At 51.5% G+C, this 15,452-nt stretch overlaps 1 protein-coding gene across 2 annotated transcripts; it reads left to right on the top strand.

The window, feature by feature from the left end:
• Positions 1-945: 945 nt before the first annotated feature.
• On the top strand, positions 946-14,965 carry LOC135830809 (E3 ubiquitin-protein ligase KCMF1-like). Of its 2 annotated transcripts, XM_065343019.1 has the most exons (6): positions 946-1,458; positions 2,919-3,035; positions 3,499-3,904; positions 6,501-6,527; positions 7,367-7,637; positions 14,006-14,965. In XM_065343019.1, exons 1-6 carry the CDS (start codon positions 1,279-1,281, stop codon positions 14,184-14,186), a joined length of 1,182 nt encoding a protein of 393 aa, XP_065199091.1. In that variant the 5' UTR covers positions 946-1,278; the 3' UTR covers positions 14,187-14,965. The 2 variants fall into 2 exon arrangements, with proteins under 2 accessions (XP_065199091.1, XP_065199092.1); XM_065343020.1 differs by lacking the exon at positions 6,501-6,527.
• Positions 14,966-15,452: the final 487 nt, after the last annotated feature.

Here is a 15,452-nt window from a genome sequence, read left to right on the forward strand (position 1 = left end):
CATGGTGGATCCTGGAAGACAAACTACAAACAGTTCTTGCAAGCTTGACACACTTTGGAGTCAACACGTGGTGCACGTGGAGATCGTGACAAGTGGTTCCATAGAAGCCATGCACCCAGCGGGTACCGTACTCTGGTACATGTACTCGATTGGCATGCACGGCTTCGCACGCGACTCGCTGTGACTTGGCTTGTATGCACGACAGGCTTGTACGCAATAAGCCCGCACGATGTTTCGGCTTCTGTGCGACGCCGGCTTCTACCCGCAACTTTACGGTATGACAAAGAAAGCATGTTGCCAGGTAGGGGACTCGCTATTCAGAACAGTGCTTCAGATCACAACCAGAAACTGGCATTCAGTCATACCGTTGCAACGAACAATGCCCCGTCCACTCATGCACACACACACGCACACACTTGTACTTGTTGCTCACTGCCAAAACTGGTCACGTGGGTCTTCCCGGGAGATGGGAGAGAGACTCAAAAGGAATCTTGGACAGATGACTCAATTGGCTATTGAACCCCCCAACGGCCGACGCCCTCTGAAATCCCCAAAACTCTGGGTGGACTTAATGATCCCACTTATGGGCTCACCACACCTCAGTAAGTGGGTGAGGACAAGGTGCAGAAAAAGGATTTGACGGCATCAGGGTATCCGTCCAGGGATCCAACTGCAGTTACCCCTGCCCCCAGTGAAGGTAATACTTGCTACTAGTGTGGGTGGCTAAATCAGAGTGGGTCTGATACAAGCTTCACTAGCACATGGACCGCTTCTGGCTAGATTAATTCTTGTGTAATCACACACACACACACACACACACACACACACACACACACACACACACACACACACACACACACACACACACACACACACACATCCATGCACACACACGTGCGCACAGCCAGCTTCGGACCCTCGCTATGCTCGCTTGTTCTTCATCTAGGCCCTCATACGGACGGTTTATTCGGCTAATCTGGTGCTTAGTCACGTGTCGCGTGTGAACACTACATGTATGCGCCCTGGCACGTGACATGCCAATATGCACAGCACACATACACGTCGATACCAATTTAAGCGCTGTGGACCCTGGCTGGCGCCAGGCGCTACTACTATTCGTAACATTTGACTCTTCTGTATAGCTACGGGAATAAAAGTGACTGGACCCTGGCTACGCCAGGCGTACTACTCCCCTTACGCCAGGCGTACTACTCCCCTTTATGACATCCCACACATTTGACGTAGCTTTTTGAACAACAAAAGTTCCGAATCCATTTGATGCGTGTTGCGTCTATTGTCTGCTTTTATCGCATCACAGAAGTCTACTTTGGTGGTGATACGATTAGCTATGAGCGTGCTCAGTGCTTCACGTGTCCGTTGTGCGGCCAAATGGGCTTCACTGAGCGTCGCCTACAGGAGCACGTCGTCACTGAGCATGACAACGCCAGCAAGGAAGTGGTACGTGGCAGTGCGTTTGGTTTGCTGGTTTGTTTTTCGCACACGTGCAATGCATGTGTGCACTGTTGTTCTGCCTGCACTGGCTACCAAGCACAGTGCCTCTCCCTCTCTGTCTCTCTCTCTGTCTCTCTCTGTCTGTCTGCCCCCCTCTCTCTCTCTCTCTCCCTCTCTCTCTCTCCCTCTCACTCCCTCTACCTCTCCCTCTCTCTCTGGTCATGAAGCATCAGGCGAAACATGCAGCCACACCAGTAGCCAATAAAGAGGCCCCAGCATTGATGGGGGGAGCATAAACAGGACCGCCGGAAGCAGTTTTTGATTGGTCCGGTAGTTTTATGGCCTTTCACACTTTGTTTATGATAAATATATTATAATAATGTACATGTAGTGGGTACACATGCCCTCGAAAGTAGGAAACACAATTCTTAATGAAGTGATACCCCCGACACAAACTGCACAAACAAGTGTGACATTCTTTGAAAGTTTACTTTTGGCTGACCGGTTTCACTACTAGGTGTAGATCATCAGAGTCAAAAAGGTTGGCCCGGTGATAACCTGACCAACCAGACCGGTTCCGGCGGGCCTGATAAATAACATATCCATTGGCCGTTCACAATCCGAACTGAATACTGTGCCCAGGCTAACGTGAAGACAGGTAGGGGAAGCAAGCTGAGTTGGGAATTTTTTGTGGCTGTTGATTTACTGGGGCGCTTTCGTCCGGTTGAGTGCAGGAAAGAAGTCGGGTGAAATCCGCGGCAGCTGTAAGGGGTGAGGAGGGGGGTGGAGGCATCCGCTTCTCTTTGGTTAAAACAATTGACCACCGCCGTGTTAGTTTGTAATTCTCTGGTCTCGCTCTTTGAAGATACACTTTGACAGGGCTGCGGTCACTACGGTATTGACCGCTCTACCGTAATTCCCCGAATATAAGTCGCACCTTTTTACACTTAACTTCAGGGCCAACACCAAGGGGTGCGACTTATTATCGAGCATGACTTACTACTGAAGTGAATATGTCAAAACGATATGACATGGTCCTGGAAATGGGGGTGCGATTTACAATCGAGTGCGACCTATAATCGGGGAAATCCGGCACTCTGTGCGCCAGGTACCCCTTGAATTCATGAATTGCTAGTATTTAGTTTGCACGAGGGAGAGGGAGGGGGGAAGCTGTGCTGCAACTCCGAGCTTCGCACACTTGAAGTAGTCACGATCATCAGGCAGCATAGTTGTATGATTACATGATGGTCAGGGTGAGATCAAGGATGCTCCTGGTGCACGTCCAAAGGTTGACCGTGGCACCCGAAATACCTTCCGGTGGCCTTGTTTGATGCGTCGAGAGATAGGGCAGGTTAAAGCCTTCGGATGCACCGGTTTGACTAGCATTTCTGTGTCTGGGTGTTTGTGTGTGTATGTGTGTGTCTGGGTGTTTGTGTGCATGTGTGTGTGTTTGTGTGTTTGTGCAGGTATGTCCATTGTGTGCAACCCTTCCAGGTTGGGATCCTAACACGACAACGGACAGCCTGGTAGCACATCTGGCTATGGACCATCGTTCTCGTCAGCAGCAGACGGACAATGCGCATGTATCCTCAGATATTCTGTCTGTGTCTGTGTTTAGGGGGGGGGGGGGGGGGGGGGTAGGTGTGAAATTTCTTTGATCCCATCTACGCGCTCACCACACTGCAGCACCATGGTAGGAGGAGAGAAATTTGAAAGCCCACCTGCAAGTGCATTTAGCATCTGGCGAATATTGCATGGGTTTTGGAACTTTTGGTACGAGTGCTCAACTTGCCCTCGCCAATGCCACCACCACCGGGATTCTTGCTACTCTCTCCACTAAATCCTGAGTAGCGCGCACGGAGTCCATGAGATGCATGCAATTAAGGTGGCGTGTCAGGGAAGGTGTGTGGGGAGGGGGGGGCTTTGCCATAGTGACGTATCAAGCGAAGCCACTGTCAGGTGTGTCTGTCAATTTAAAAAAAGGATGCATTGGAACAGCATCTGAGCATTGTGAAGTTCCTTAACTGATTTGCATGTGGCGCACAGGAGGGCGAGGGCATGTCGTATCCATCTCACATCCGCCGCATGTTGCAAGCCCGAGCTGCCTCTGGCACATCATCCGCCACCCCTGCCAGCTCACTGGGACGATCGCCGTTCAGCTATGCCTCGCTGAGTCGCTCCCAGCCGCAGGCATTCGGTGGCTCGGAGTCAATTCGCAATGCAGGCAGTGGCGGCGCCTCCTCTGCGGCGTGGGGCGCCTCTCCGCAGTACTCACCCCCACCGATGGCCTTGGACTCTGCCGTTCCCGTGTCATTACTGCAGCCTAGTCTTGGTAGTGGTGGCGGTGGCACGGGTTCTGCTGGTTCGTCTACACAGCCGGCGCAGGACAATATCAGCCAGGACTTGGTGGACTTCATCACGCAGATGTCACATGGCGAGCAGCCTACGTCAGGTGAGTGCACGCTGTGCTAGAGTGGGTGGTATCGGTCTGTAGGTGCTCGTGTGTATGTTTATTGGTGGTGGTAGTGGCTATCTTCACAGGCGCGTGTTGCTCCTGCTGTTGATGTTTATGCACTATGGCATGGAGCAGCATGCACTTGAAGGCGTCTGCTTATGCTGGCCTTGACTACTCAGTGTGCTGATCTTGTACACATTGTATGCAAGGCTTGGGGTGGGGTAGGGGGGGGGGGGGACATGTCCCCTGTGCTAGGCACCTGCTGTACAAAGGGGCGGATCCAGGAGGGGTTCCACAGAACCCCTGAAATTTCGTAAAATGGCAACCATATGCGCGTCCATGTATATGTATCACAGACCCTGTGATTTGAAAATAGGTGGCGAGTGATCTATCGCTCTCCTCGCCTGTGTCAGGCGAGCTGTAGGAGAGTGATCCAAAAATTCTCACTCCAAAAACACAGCACATTATTGATATCATTTTTTAGAGAAAAAATTCTGGATGCTTTCTGAATTTCCACCATTGTCTTGAAAGATGACAGCGGTGGGCCGTTAACTGCCATTAAATATGCAGTGTGGAAGAGCTTTTCGTATGCGTCCTCCGCTTGGACTAGAATAGCTGTGTGGATGCGTGGCTGCTAAGGCGCTTGTGTTGCCTTGCTCCCTGATGCAGACGTCGACGATGATTCGTCGGTGTCACCCAATAGCTTCGCACGGCTCACTCCGATGCTATGCGCCTACATGACAACAAGCGAAGAAAACAAGGAGAATGGTCGCGAGTCCGATCGACTTTACTTTCGACATTGAATTGACCACTTACCTGTCCAGACAAATGTCGAGTGACAGCGTGCTTCGTCACTAGTCCGATCCCTCCACAAACCTCAACGCATCGACCTTCGCTTGACCTCTCAGCCATAGAGTCGCTCCGGATAACGTCAGAATACTTCGCACACGACTTGCACCACACTTTCACGACCAGCTCTTTACCTTCCTTCTTCACCGAGTTGAAGCCTATGTCCTCATCTACTTTCCAGCTGAGGAAAGTGGACAACTGCACACTGTTCCCTTTCGACATTTCTACTGCTAGCAGCAGCAGGAGATCACCAGCAAGGGATCATGTCGCAAGGAAAGAAAACAACTGGTATGATCAACTCCAGTTGACCAATTGGCCTTTTATTCTAAGAGTAAGAGGACGAAAGCGCCATTTGGGTGCATTTACTTGCAACGCATGCACTAGCAGAACTACCAGAACTACTAGTCTATGTCAGACTGCGGTCTATCTTGCTACTCGGACCCGCCAGGCGCTAGTTCAGAGGGTTGTACGGACCCCTGCGCTGCATGCAGGGGTCCGTAAAACCCGTTGAACTGGAGTGTTTCATGAGTGGTGGTAGATCTACGCGGCACAGCTCTGACTAGTTCAAGCCGCAATCATTCATCCAGACGTGTGAAATGCCCCGAGGTCATGCCAGGCTAGCTGGGCGCGCCAGTGCAGTGCCTGTGTCACACTCACAGTGTAGATCTACGTGCAGTGAACTTGCCTACTCAGTACTGTGCATGTCACTACACATGACTAACTCACTGTCTAGTCTGTTTCATAACAGCGCGAGCGGGCATAGTTCCGGCCTGCGCACGGATCGATGAGTACACTTGACACCATACACTCGTACTAGTCATAGTACAGTAGTAGTTGCGCTGCACTCCGAAAAGCGTACATGCAGCCAAAAATAGTTTCAGGCGCGCGACAAAAAGTGCACCTTCCAAGAAAATAAGGCGCGCGATGGCGCGCGAGAGCGATCGCTCGCCTCAAATCACAGGGTCTGAGTATCAGCTATTCAGTTTTGACTATACTGGAACCCCCCCTGTAGAGATCGCTGGATCCGCCGCTGGTACATGTACATTATTTGTTTCAACAGTCCCAAACAGTTTGACAGTGCGTGAATACCTTCAACGATCAACATGCCTGCTGGATCATTGAAAAGTGGGGCTTAACATACTGTGAAGTCTTGTATAAAAGCCGCGGCTTCTATGACTTTCTTGGCGAAATTTTGCAGGCTTCTATGCAAGACGGGTATTTCTATGTATGTCAACACTAAAACCAGCAGGCATCTTGATCATTGAAGGAGAAACAGCGTGTGCTCTTGTGGTGCCCATCTGGAGGTATCTTCCCGTGTAAACTGCCAAAACTTGGTTCCACCTATTATATCACGGCCATCTTGGTTTTCGATTCGTACAGTACGTTTCTCGTCTTGTCCCCCATTGCATCTCTATCTGAGAGGCTCTGCTCTGTTTGTTAGCTGTAACTGTATGTGGTGTACACTGTAAAACAGGTCGTTTTCGGTGTAACTTTAATTTTGGTGATTTCGGTAGAGAAACCAGGCACCTGAATTTAAATTACACCTAAAAGCCACTAGAGTATGCACTGTATGTGATGGGAACGCTGCTCACCTAATCCTACATTACACCTGAAACCTGGCAGGCCTCTGGCACCGATTTTTTAATGCACCTAAAATTACATGTTTTACAGTAGTCTGGGGCTGCCCATGTGTACATGGCTTACTCTATTTTCTTGTACTATTTCCTCCGCTCTATCCGTGCAGCATCCTCTGATGGCCGTTTGCTTGCAAGTATGTTATTGTTGCGTTTGTTAGAACTGCCTGTAGCTGCGATGCTCCCATGTACATGTGCAGTGTAACCCACCGAGTGCGTGCTCTGATAAAGTTAGAGTATCTAGTGTGGTATAGCTCTGCTCAAGTGAGTATTGAGCGCTCTATTGGACCGTAGGACTCGGCCGTGAGTATTGAGCACTCTATTGGACCGAGGAATCGGCTCCCGGCACTCTGATAAGACGTACTCTTGCCTAGTATGGACATTTTCCGGAGCACGGGCGTTTAATTCATACTTGAAAGTGTGTTGGGACAAGAAGTACATTGTATACTAAGTGCACTTTCCTGCTCCCCGGGCCGTGGGTGTACGTCGTCTCAGGGCTCTACTGTACATGTGCAAGCAAGAGTACATAACTTGGGGCTTACTCAATCTCCGGACAGCTAGCGGTTTCGACCTTTTTTAGCTCTCCTCAGCGGAGCTCAGAGTCACTGGCCGCACCGATCACAATGAAATCCAGTGTACAACCAAGTGTTTTTTTTTGTAATCGGCTCAAAGCATGAAAGTCAAAGTGCTCTAGCTGCGAGAAACACGGTGAGCTCTGCACGAGGGCAGGTAGGGTAGCTTTGACACTAACCAGAAAGAGTGCTCGGCCAAGCCAAGGGGAAGGAGCGTAACCTGAGGTTGTGTACTCTTGGTACAAGTGATTGCTTTTCGTTCTTTGAGCCCGCCACATGCGGTGGAGGCAGCCATGGGCTGTGAGTAGATACTAGCGCCCTTCCTTGCTCACCTCCTCTTTTGTGTGTGTGTGTGTGTGTGTGTGGTACATGATGTGTGTGTGTGTTCCCATGTACATGTACAGTATCGTCCGGCGGCCAGTACGTCTTGCTATCGGGCAACGGCACGGAGGGAGCGCCGACAAGCGCCAGTGAACAGCGGCGTCTTGAGCGCCTTGAGCGGTCCAACGCCAAGCGGTTCTACTCTATGGCCGGTGGTGGTGGTGGCAGCAGCGGTGGTATGTCGCAGGGCAGAGGCGTTCCTTCCTCTCAGCAGTCCGCATCCAGTGGTCTGCAAAGCCAGTGGGAGTGCCTGATGGGCGCTAACGCACCGACCGGAGAGTTCATTCTGGATAGGTGAGTTATGTTATGTTACCTTTATTTTACTTCACCATAGGTACAGGCATTGCGATGGCGAGGTAAAAAGTGAGTGCCACGGTGACTACTGTCAAACTGGAAATTTTCGGTGGAGATTTATTTTCGGTACAGGACATTTTTATGGTGAAAAAGGAGAAGGACGAAATGTTACGAGTTATGACTAACTGTCCACCAACGTAACCAGATCTTATACAGTCACCATAATTTAATTGGCTCACCATCCGAGGAAATTGTTACCTAAACCGAAACGCCGCCTAAAATTCAACAAGCACACAGTGTGCAACATGTATTTTTGGATCTGGAAAACTGGTTTACCGAAATTTTCGCGCTACTGAACCGTTGATTTGGGAAATAGCGAAAATGTTTCGCCAGTGCAGGAACGCTCACGGCCCCGGTGTGTTGCTGACGGCTCTCATCCGGGCCGACTCACTGTCGTGTGCACAGGTGTCTCCCACTGCGAAGGAACATATCCAGCTGTAGTGGACTGAACCTATGTGATCTGTTGCCTTCGCATACTGTTACTTTTTCACCCCTGGCAGGGGAACATTTTTGCTCCTATATGACCGCTAATTTTGACACGCCTGGCACTCCAGCAAGCACATCAATCTGCCAGTATAAAGTATATCTGTGTTACTGGTGTCAGAAACCTTCAGAAATAGACGAGCGGTTTGCCTGGCGAAAGGAAGAATTGTTCTGTTCGAACCTGATGATGAATACAGTCTTAGTCTTACTCTTAGATCCATGCTGTTGAAGGTGACAATTACTCCTCTGGTTAGAACAATAACTTGGCGACATGTCACGTGCATACAGTGTTAGGTCTAGCCATGAATGATACCCAATAGCATAAATCGTCATTGTGTACTGTTGCCGACTGGCCCTTTGCATTTCCCGCTGTCATGCTTGCGGTCCGTTGTTTCATACATAGCTAGCTAGCTGGCTTTCCAAGCTACGTCGCGTTATCATGGTTATGTTCTGCTGTACGTGCAGTCTGCGCTGCGTACCGTGCGGGTACGATTTAGTTCCGGTTTAGGTCAAGCAGTACTACTACTACTACGAGTAGTTCCGAGATCATGGCTTTTTTTCAGTTCTCTTTTTTCCTTGTAGACAAATGTAAGCTAAATAAAACGTCTTGGTTGTGTGGCCGCTTGGGTTGGGTCACAGGGGCTTTGCCATCATTCCACTACAGTTTCTGGTGCCGAAACCCGGGACTGCGGGGAGGAACTAAGGATGGCGAAAGCAGAAGGCGCGTTGCGCGCATTTAGTGGCCAGGAGGACTTGGAAGAGTTCTGGCAGAAGTTCCAGGTCGTGGGAAAAATTCAGAAATGGAGCACAGGCAAGGAGCGAATGGCGCATGTGCCTCTGTATCTATCTGGCGATGCCTTTACGGTGTGGAGACAAATGGCTACTGCGGATCAGGAGGACGAGGATAAGGTGAAGGCACGGCTTGAGGAGTCGTTCGCCTGCTCGTCGAGGGAGGCGTACTCCCAGTTTGTGCGACGTCGGAAGCGGGAAGATGAAACTGTTGATGTTTATGCATCTGACTTGCGCCTTTTGTTGACGCGTAGTGGCCACAAGGAAGCAGCAGATGGAAAAGACCCGGTGCTCGTCGAGCAGTTCTTGTCAGGTCTGCCTCGTCGATTTGCAAATCAGCTGCGCCTCAGTGCGGCGGCTAGTGGGGATCCCACGATGACACAGCTGACGAAGCAAGCACGTGCTCTCCTTGCAGTGGCGGATGAGCCTGGTGTCAGCGCGTCTGCCGTAGGACCTGAGCCAGGAGACAGCAGAGTATGCTACCTGTGCGGAGAAACTGGCCACCTGAGGAGGGACTGCCCCAAGAAGAAGAAGGTGCAGTGTTTCAGATGTAAGCGATTTGGTCACATCAAGAGGCACTGTCCTGAGGCCAAATCCGAAGGACAAGTGAGTGGCAGGAATCCTGGTGCAGGTGCCAATGCATTTGCAGTATCACCAGATGTCGCTGCTGCAGAGTGCGAAGATGATGCATGTCTTGCCCTCGTTGCCAGGCGTCGTGGTGGCCTGCCGAAAGTCTTCGTGTCGGTCAATGGAGAGCGGACCAGGCTGAAGGCAGCCATTGACTCTTGCTCGAGTCGCTCCCTAGTGTCTTCTGCTGCGGTGCGTACACTGTCTGTGCCTGTCTGCAAGCCGTCGGGTGAGGACATGATCACGGCTATTAACGGCAACTCACTCGATATCACTGGCACTGTGGAGCTGACTGTCTCCCGTGATGACAACAATGTGTACCTGCCGAAAATCAAGGCCAAGTTTCTGGTAGTTGATTCTCTGGACGTGGTTCGCTCTGACATGCTGATTGGTCTTGACGTGATCTCATCGGCCGGTGGTGTTGCTCTGGAGTATTCAGAGAGTGACGGCCAGCTAACTGGTGCTGTGTTCGGAACGAGGCCAGTCGTGGCTGCAGTCGAGAGTAAGATCAGCAATGAAGAGCACTTGCCACGCCACGTTCAGGTCCGACAGGATGGAGACAAGGTCACGTTGGAGATGAGTGACTGTGAAGTGATGTTCGACCCCGAGAAAGGCTTCTGGGAAGTCACTTGGAAATGGTGCGACGGAGCTGCTCCAAGTTCACCTATCGGTACAGGCATCGGCGAGTATTCCCGCCAAGGATTATCGGATGATCAGGAGGTGAAGTTCGTCACCGAGGTCCAAAACTGGATTGATCAAGGATGGCTAGTTCCTTATGACGAAGGCTCGCACGGCGAGATTGGCGGTGTTTTGCCTCTGCTGGCAGTGTGTCAAGAGCACAAAGTGTCCACTCCGGTCCGCCCCTGTCTGGATTATCGCGCGCTGAACAGTCTCATTGTGTCTCATCCGGGCCTGGATGCACCAGCATGTGAAGAGAAGCTTCGGAAATGGCGCCAGTGCGGCGATGCTATGGATATCCTGGATATTCGGAAGGCCTTCCTGAACGTGCGTGTACAGCCTGCCTTGCAGCGGTTTCAGGTGGTGGCTTGGAAAGGTCAGAAGTTTGTCATGCAGCGCATGGGGTTCGGCCTTTCAATCGCACCAAAAGTCATGGATGCTATTGTCCGGTGGGTTACGAAGGACTTTCCGGCAACTGACAACTATGTGGATGACATCCTGACACCACGCCATCAGACCAAGGAGCTGGCTGCCTCTCTGCAACGGTATGGTCTACCAACGAAGCCGCCTGTGAAGCTTGAGGAGGCGTGCGTGCTTGGCCTGAAGATTGATGCTGAGGGAGACCAGCTGCGATGGGATCGTCGTGACCCGACATCCATTGATATTCCTGCTGTGCTGACGAAGCGTAGCATCTTTCGCTGGTGTGGCGCCCTGACGGCGCATTATCCTGTGTGTCGCTGGCTGCGGCCGATGTCAAGCTGGCTCCGTCGTTTGGCCTGTCTGACTGATGCATGGGATGAGCCGGTTCCAGAAGAGTTGCAGGTGTTGTGTCGTGACGTCATGGCTCGGGTGCTGAAGGAAGACCCAGTTCATGGTGCTTGGAGCGTTCCAAGCGGCGAGGAACACTCCTGGAAGATCTGGTGTGATGCCTCGAGTATCGCCTATGGCGTGGCCCTGGAAGTCGACGGCCGAGTGGTAGAGGACCAATGCTGGCTGAGACTGAAGAACGACACTCGCCACATCAACCTATCAGAGCTCGAGGCGGTCATCAAGGGCCTGAGTTTGGCGGTTGAGTGGAATGTGCGCAAGGTGAAGGTCTTGACCGACTCCAAGACCGTTCATGGCTGGCTGAGCTCGCTTTTCGGCCACTTGAAGCGAATCAAAGTCAGTGGGCTGAACAAGGTGGTGGTTCACCGGCGACTCCAAATCATCGATGACTTGATCAAAGCGGCTGACCTCAGCGTTGATCTGGAGTGGGTTCCATCTGCCAGCAACAAGGCAGACGAGCTGACTAGAGTTCCTGAGAAGCTCGTCCAGTACTGGAAAGGTCAGTCAGGCGTCGGCGAGTTTGACGTCGGCGTGTCTGGTGCCTGCATCGATCCATCTGCTCTTGGCCCTGTGTCGCTCCAAGAGATAGCCAGCGAACAGGAAAGTGATGCGGCCATCACAGCGGTGATTGCAGCGAAGACAGCTGAACAGGAAGTTGTCGCTGCTGGCTACAAGAAGATCCAGAATCAACTCTGTGTTGCCGACGGTGTCCTGATGAGGAGCTTCAAGGTGCCGACTGGTGAAGAAGAAGTCGTTCCAGTAGTCCCAGAGTCTCTGGAGGAGAGAGTGTTGCGCGCAGCCCATCTTCAGACTGGACACGCCGGTTGGGAGGGAACCTGGCGGTTTCTGCAATGCCGGTGCTTCTTTCCCTCAATGGCAGCAAAGTGCCAGGACTTTGTTGGCAAGTGTCAGGCCTGTGCTGTTGCCAGTCCGCAGCGTGGCGAGAGTGTTCCAGCTACGAGGTCTGCCATGCCATCTGGTCCGTGGAACACCGTGTTCATCGACACCATGGAGCTCGGCGGCAGTCGTGATGGCAGGTTCCACTGCGTCCTGGTGTGTGTGGACGCATTTACCAAATGGACTGAAGTCGTTCCGTTGCCCCGGCACGATGCACGAAGTGTTGCTGATGCCTTTCTGTCCATCTGTGCCCGGTGGGGCCCACCAGAGATTGTGCGCTGCGACAACGGCACCGAGTTTGTCAACGCTATCATGTCGGCTTTGTTTGCGGCGTTTGGAGTTCGAGTGCAGCATGGTGCAGTTCGTCACCCGCAGAGTCAAGGCACGGTAGAGAGGTTCAATCGTACGCTCCTCACTTTGATTCGGAAGGTGTTGGAGGAAGAGGATGATTGGAAAGCGGCTCTTGATCTGCTGCTATTCAAGTACCGTGTACGCCCGCATAGTGTCACTCGAATCAGCCCGGCCGAGGCGATGTATGGCTGGAAGCCGAAGCGCCTGGTGGTGGAGAAGTCCGGCAGCGAGCTATCTGAGAGCGCTTGGGTGGACAAGCTGAAGATGCAGACGGCCCGGGTGTGGGATTATTTAGACGGCCAGTTATCGCAAGCTGACTCCATCGATGAATCGAGATCTCGTGTCGCTTGTCCCTATCAGCCCGGAGATCCAGTACTGTTGCGACGCCAGGACCGACGGCAGAAGCGCCAGCCTCCCTACGAGCGTGGTTGGGTGGTCGAGGCAGTGGTGGCATCCTCAACGGTCGTCGTTGCGCACGGTCGCGGTGGCACGAAGATCGTGAATGTTGATCTGTTGAAGATGGATCCAGGCGAGGCTGAGTCAGAGTCAACGGAAGTCGACCAGGTGGAGGCCAGTTCTAGCAGCAATGGCGAACTGCCCATTGCCTTTGACCTGCCGATTGCTGAAGATGATCAGCCAGTTGGACGAAGCCTCCGGAATCGAGATACATTGAGAGCCCCAAGGAGGTATGCTCCGTGAGTGTGGAGCTGATGGTGTGCAGTAGTTCATTTGTTCTGTGGTTCTATTATTCTAGGTTGTGTTCCTAAATGCTATAGGTTTTTCCTTTCACAGCGTTTCGAGTGTATTCCGGTCTTTGCTCGTAAAGAGACTTGTCACCTGGTGGAGGTGTGATGATGAATACAGTCTTAGTCTTACTCTTAGATCCATGCTGCTGAAGGTGACAATTACTCCTCTGGTTAGAACAATAACTTGGCGACATGTCACGTGCATACAGTGTTAGGTCTAGCCATGAATGATACCCAATAGCATAAATCGTCATTGTGTACTGTTGCCGACTGGCCCTTTGCATTTCCCGCTGTCATGCTTGCGGTCCGTTGTTTCATACATAGCTAGCTAGCTGGCTTTCCAAGCTGCGTCGCGTTATCATGGTTATGTTCTGCTGTACGTGCAGTCTGCGCTGCGTACCGTGCGGGTACGATTTAGTTCCGGTTTAGGTCAAGCAGTACTACTACTACTACGAGTAGTTCCGAGATCATGGCTTTTTTTCAGTTCTCTTTTTTCCTTGTAGACAAATGTAAGCTAAATAAAACGTCTTGGTTGTGTGGCCGCTTGGGTTGGGTCACAGGGGCTTTGCCATCATTCCACTACAAACCACAGCAGTACAGCTGGGGGGGGGGGGGGGGGGGGGGGGAGGCATGATCAGTTTTGGCTTGCGGCTCATGCCTCGTGACCGCCATTACTTGTGCAGTTTGTGTGATGATGGTCGCCAGGAGTAGGGCTCTATATATTTGTAGTTGCAGACATGAACTCTCCCTCTCTCTCCAATATACATGTAGGGTTGGTACAGGTGACCCTACCCACACCATACAGTGTGTTGGTATTTAGTTATATATATCCCATAGTCATACGAACGGTTTGTCCCACTCTTCGGCAACCTCTTTTCTGTTGCCTTCATTTGTGTTCTCTGTTGACAGCGCACTCGAAGATGTTTCGGCTCGGCCGGCTGCGCCCGATAATGAAGCGGATCGAGAGCTGCGACAACAACGTGCCAGCTTCAGCCAAGAACTCGTCCTGTCCATGCTCGACGTGACTCTCGATAGCTCTCTTCTTGAGCACCTTGAGCAGCTCAGTTCTGAATCAGAGCAGGAAAGTTGATGTTGGCTCTTTGCTTTCCTAGCTTGTCTATCATGTTGTGCTATTCATTATGCTTGTGTGTTATTCTCATTGCGCCGCTTAGGTTTTATTTTCCTTTCAAATCACCTTAGAGAACATATTGATCGCCATGCTTTATCGTGAGCGTCTCGTACTTCGCCGCACTCACCAGCACGGTCCGCCGTGACCTACTGTGACGTCCGTCCTAACCTGTGCATGGTTAAAACTCTCGACCCCCAGCAGGGCGGAGTCGGAGAGGCGTTGATCTGGCCCCGCTGATCTGCTGTTGCTTTGCCAGTGATAGTAGCACTACACTAACAGCGCAGGCAGCACCGCCAGCTTTCTGATTCGTTTGAATTCTTTCTGTGTCGGAGTTGTGTCAGCACTCTCGAACCATCTCCATTGCTAAACACTGAACAATTCGCGTCCTCGTCTCCATTGAACAGTCCACGTCCCCATTTCCATTGCTAACAATTTGCCTTTTATCCCCTGCCTCTCTGACATTTAGCCCCGCTCCTGTGTGTTTGTTCTGATGTCCTTGTCCGGTTGCAGTATCTCCTACCCACCCTGTAAACAAGTGCAGGTCACTTTCCAACTAGTATGCTTGTGTGTGTGTGTGTGTGTGTGTGTGTGTTTAAAAAAATCACCAAACTATCATATAATGCTGCTGTTCTGTGCGTGTGTGTGTGTGTGTGTGTGTGTGGTCAATGTAAGCTGTTGAATGGTGTAATCCCAGCACAAGTAACAACGTTAGTTGCTATGTCTAACATAGCTGTTCGCTATCATCGCTTCCGCGATGGGCAGGTCTGAGGTGTGTGTGTGCGTGCGTGTGTGTGCGTGCGTGCGTGTGTGTAGCTGCGTGGATGCTGGTGTCTACCACCATGTACCATAGTACAGAAAGTCGCTTTCACTACTCCCTGCTGACCATCTGTCCATCATTCTGCCAGCGCACCAAGACCATGATATTGAAGACAGACGGAAACAATGTCATTCCGTACATGATGTGCGCGGTGAATTCATGACTGAGCATTGCATTGATATCTTTTCAAAACGAAACTCTCCTTGCAAGCTTGCAGCCAGGGAGTCGTTTGGGTACGACTCGCTATTTGTAGTACTACCAAGAGTACATAACCCCCCTGGGGGTTATGTACTCTTGGTACTACCCATGGCCCTGCTTGTTGCCATAACATTTAAAAAAAAATTGATAATAAAAATGGACCACCGGCGGCCCCTTAGGGCGCGTTTGGTTGGTACGAACTAGAACAGGAT

The sequence above is a fragment of the Sycon ciliatum genome, unplaced genomic scaffold (assembly GCF_964019385.1).
Source record: "Sycon ciliatum unplaced genomic scaffold, ocSycCili1.1 SCAFFOLD_1897, whole genome shotgun sequence".
Lineage (NCBI taxonomy): Eukaryota > Metazoa > Porifera > Calcarea > Leucosolenida > Sycettidae > Sycon > Sycon ciliatum.

Excerpts from the sequence above, each read along its gene's own strand:
- LOC135830809 (XM_065343019.1), top strand. The coding sequence starts at position 1,279 with ATGCGTGTTGCGTCTATTGTCTGCTTTTATCGCATCACAGAAGTCTAC. Across the intron at positions 1,459-2,918 it reads ACAACGCCAGCAAGGAAGTG|GTATGTCCATTGTGTGCAAC; the intron begins GTACGTGGCAGT and ends GTGTTTGTGCAG. Across the intron at positions 3,036-3,498 it reads AGCAGACGGACAATGCGCAT|GAGGGCGAGGGCATGTCGTA; the intron begins GTATCCTCAGAT and ends TGTGGCGCACAG.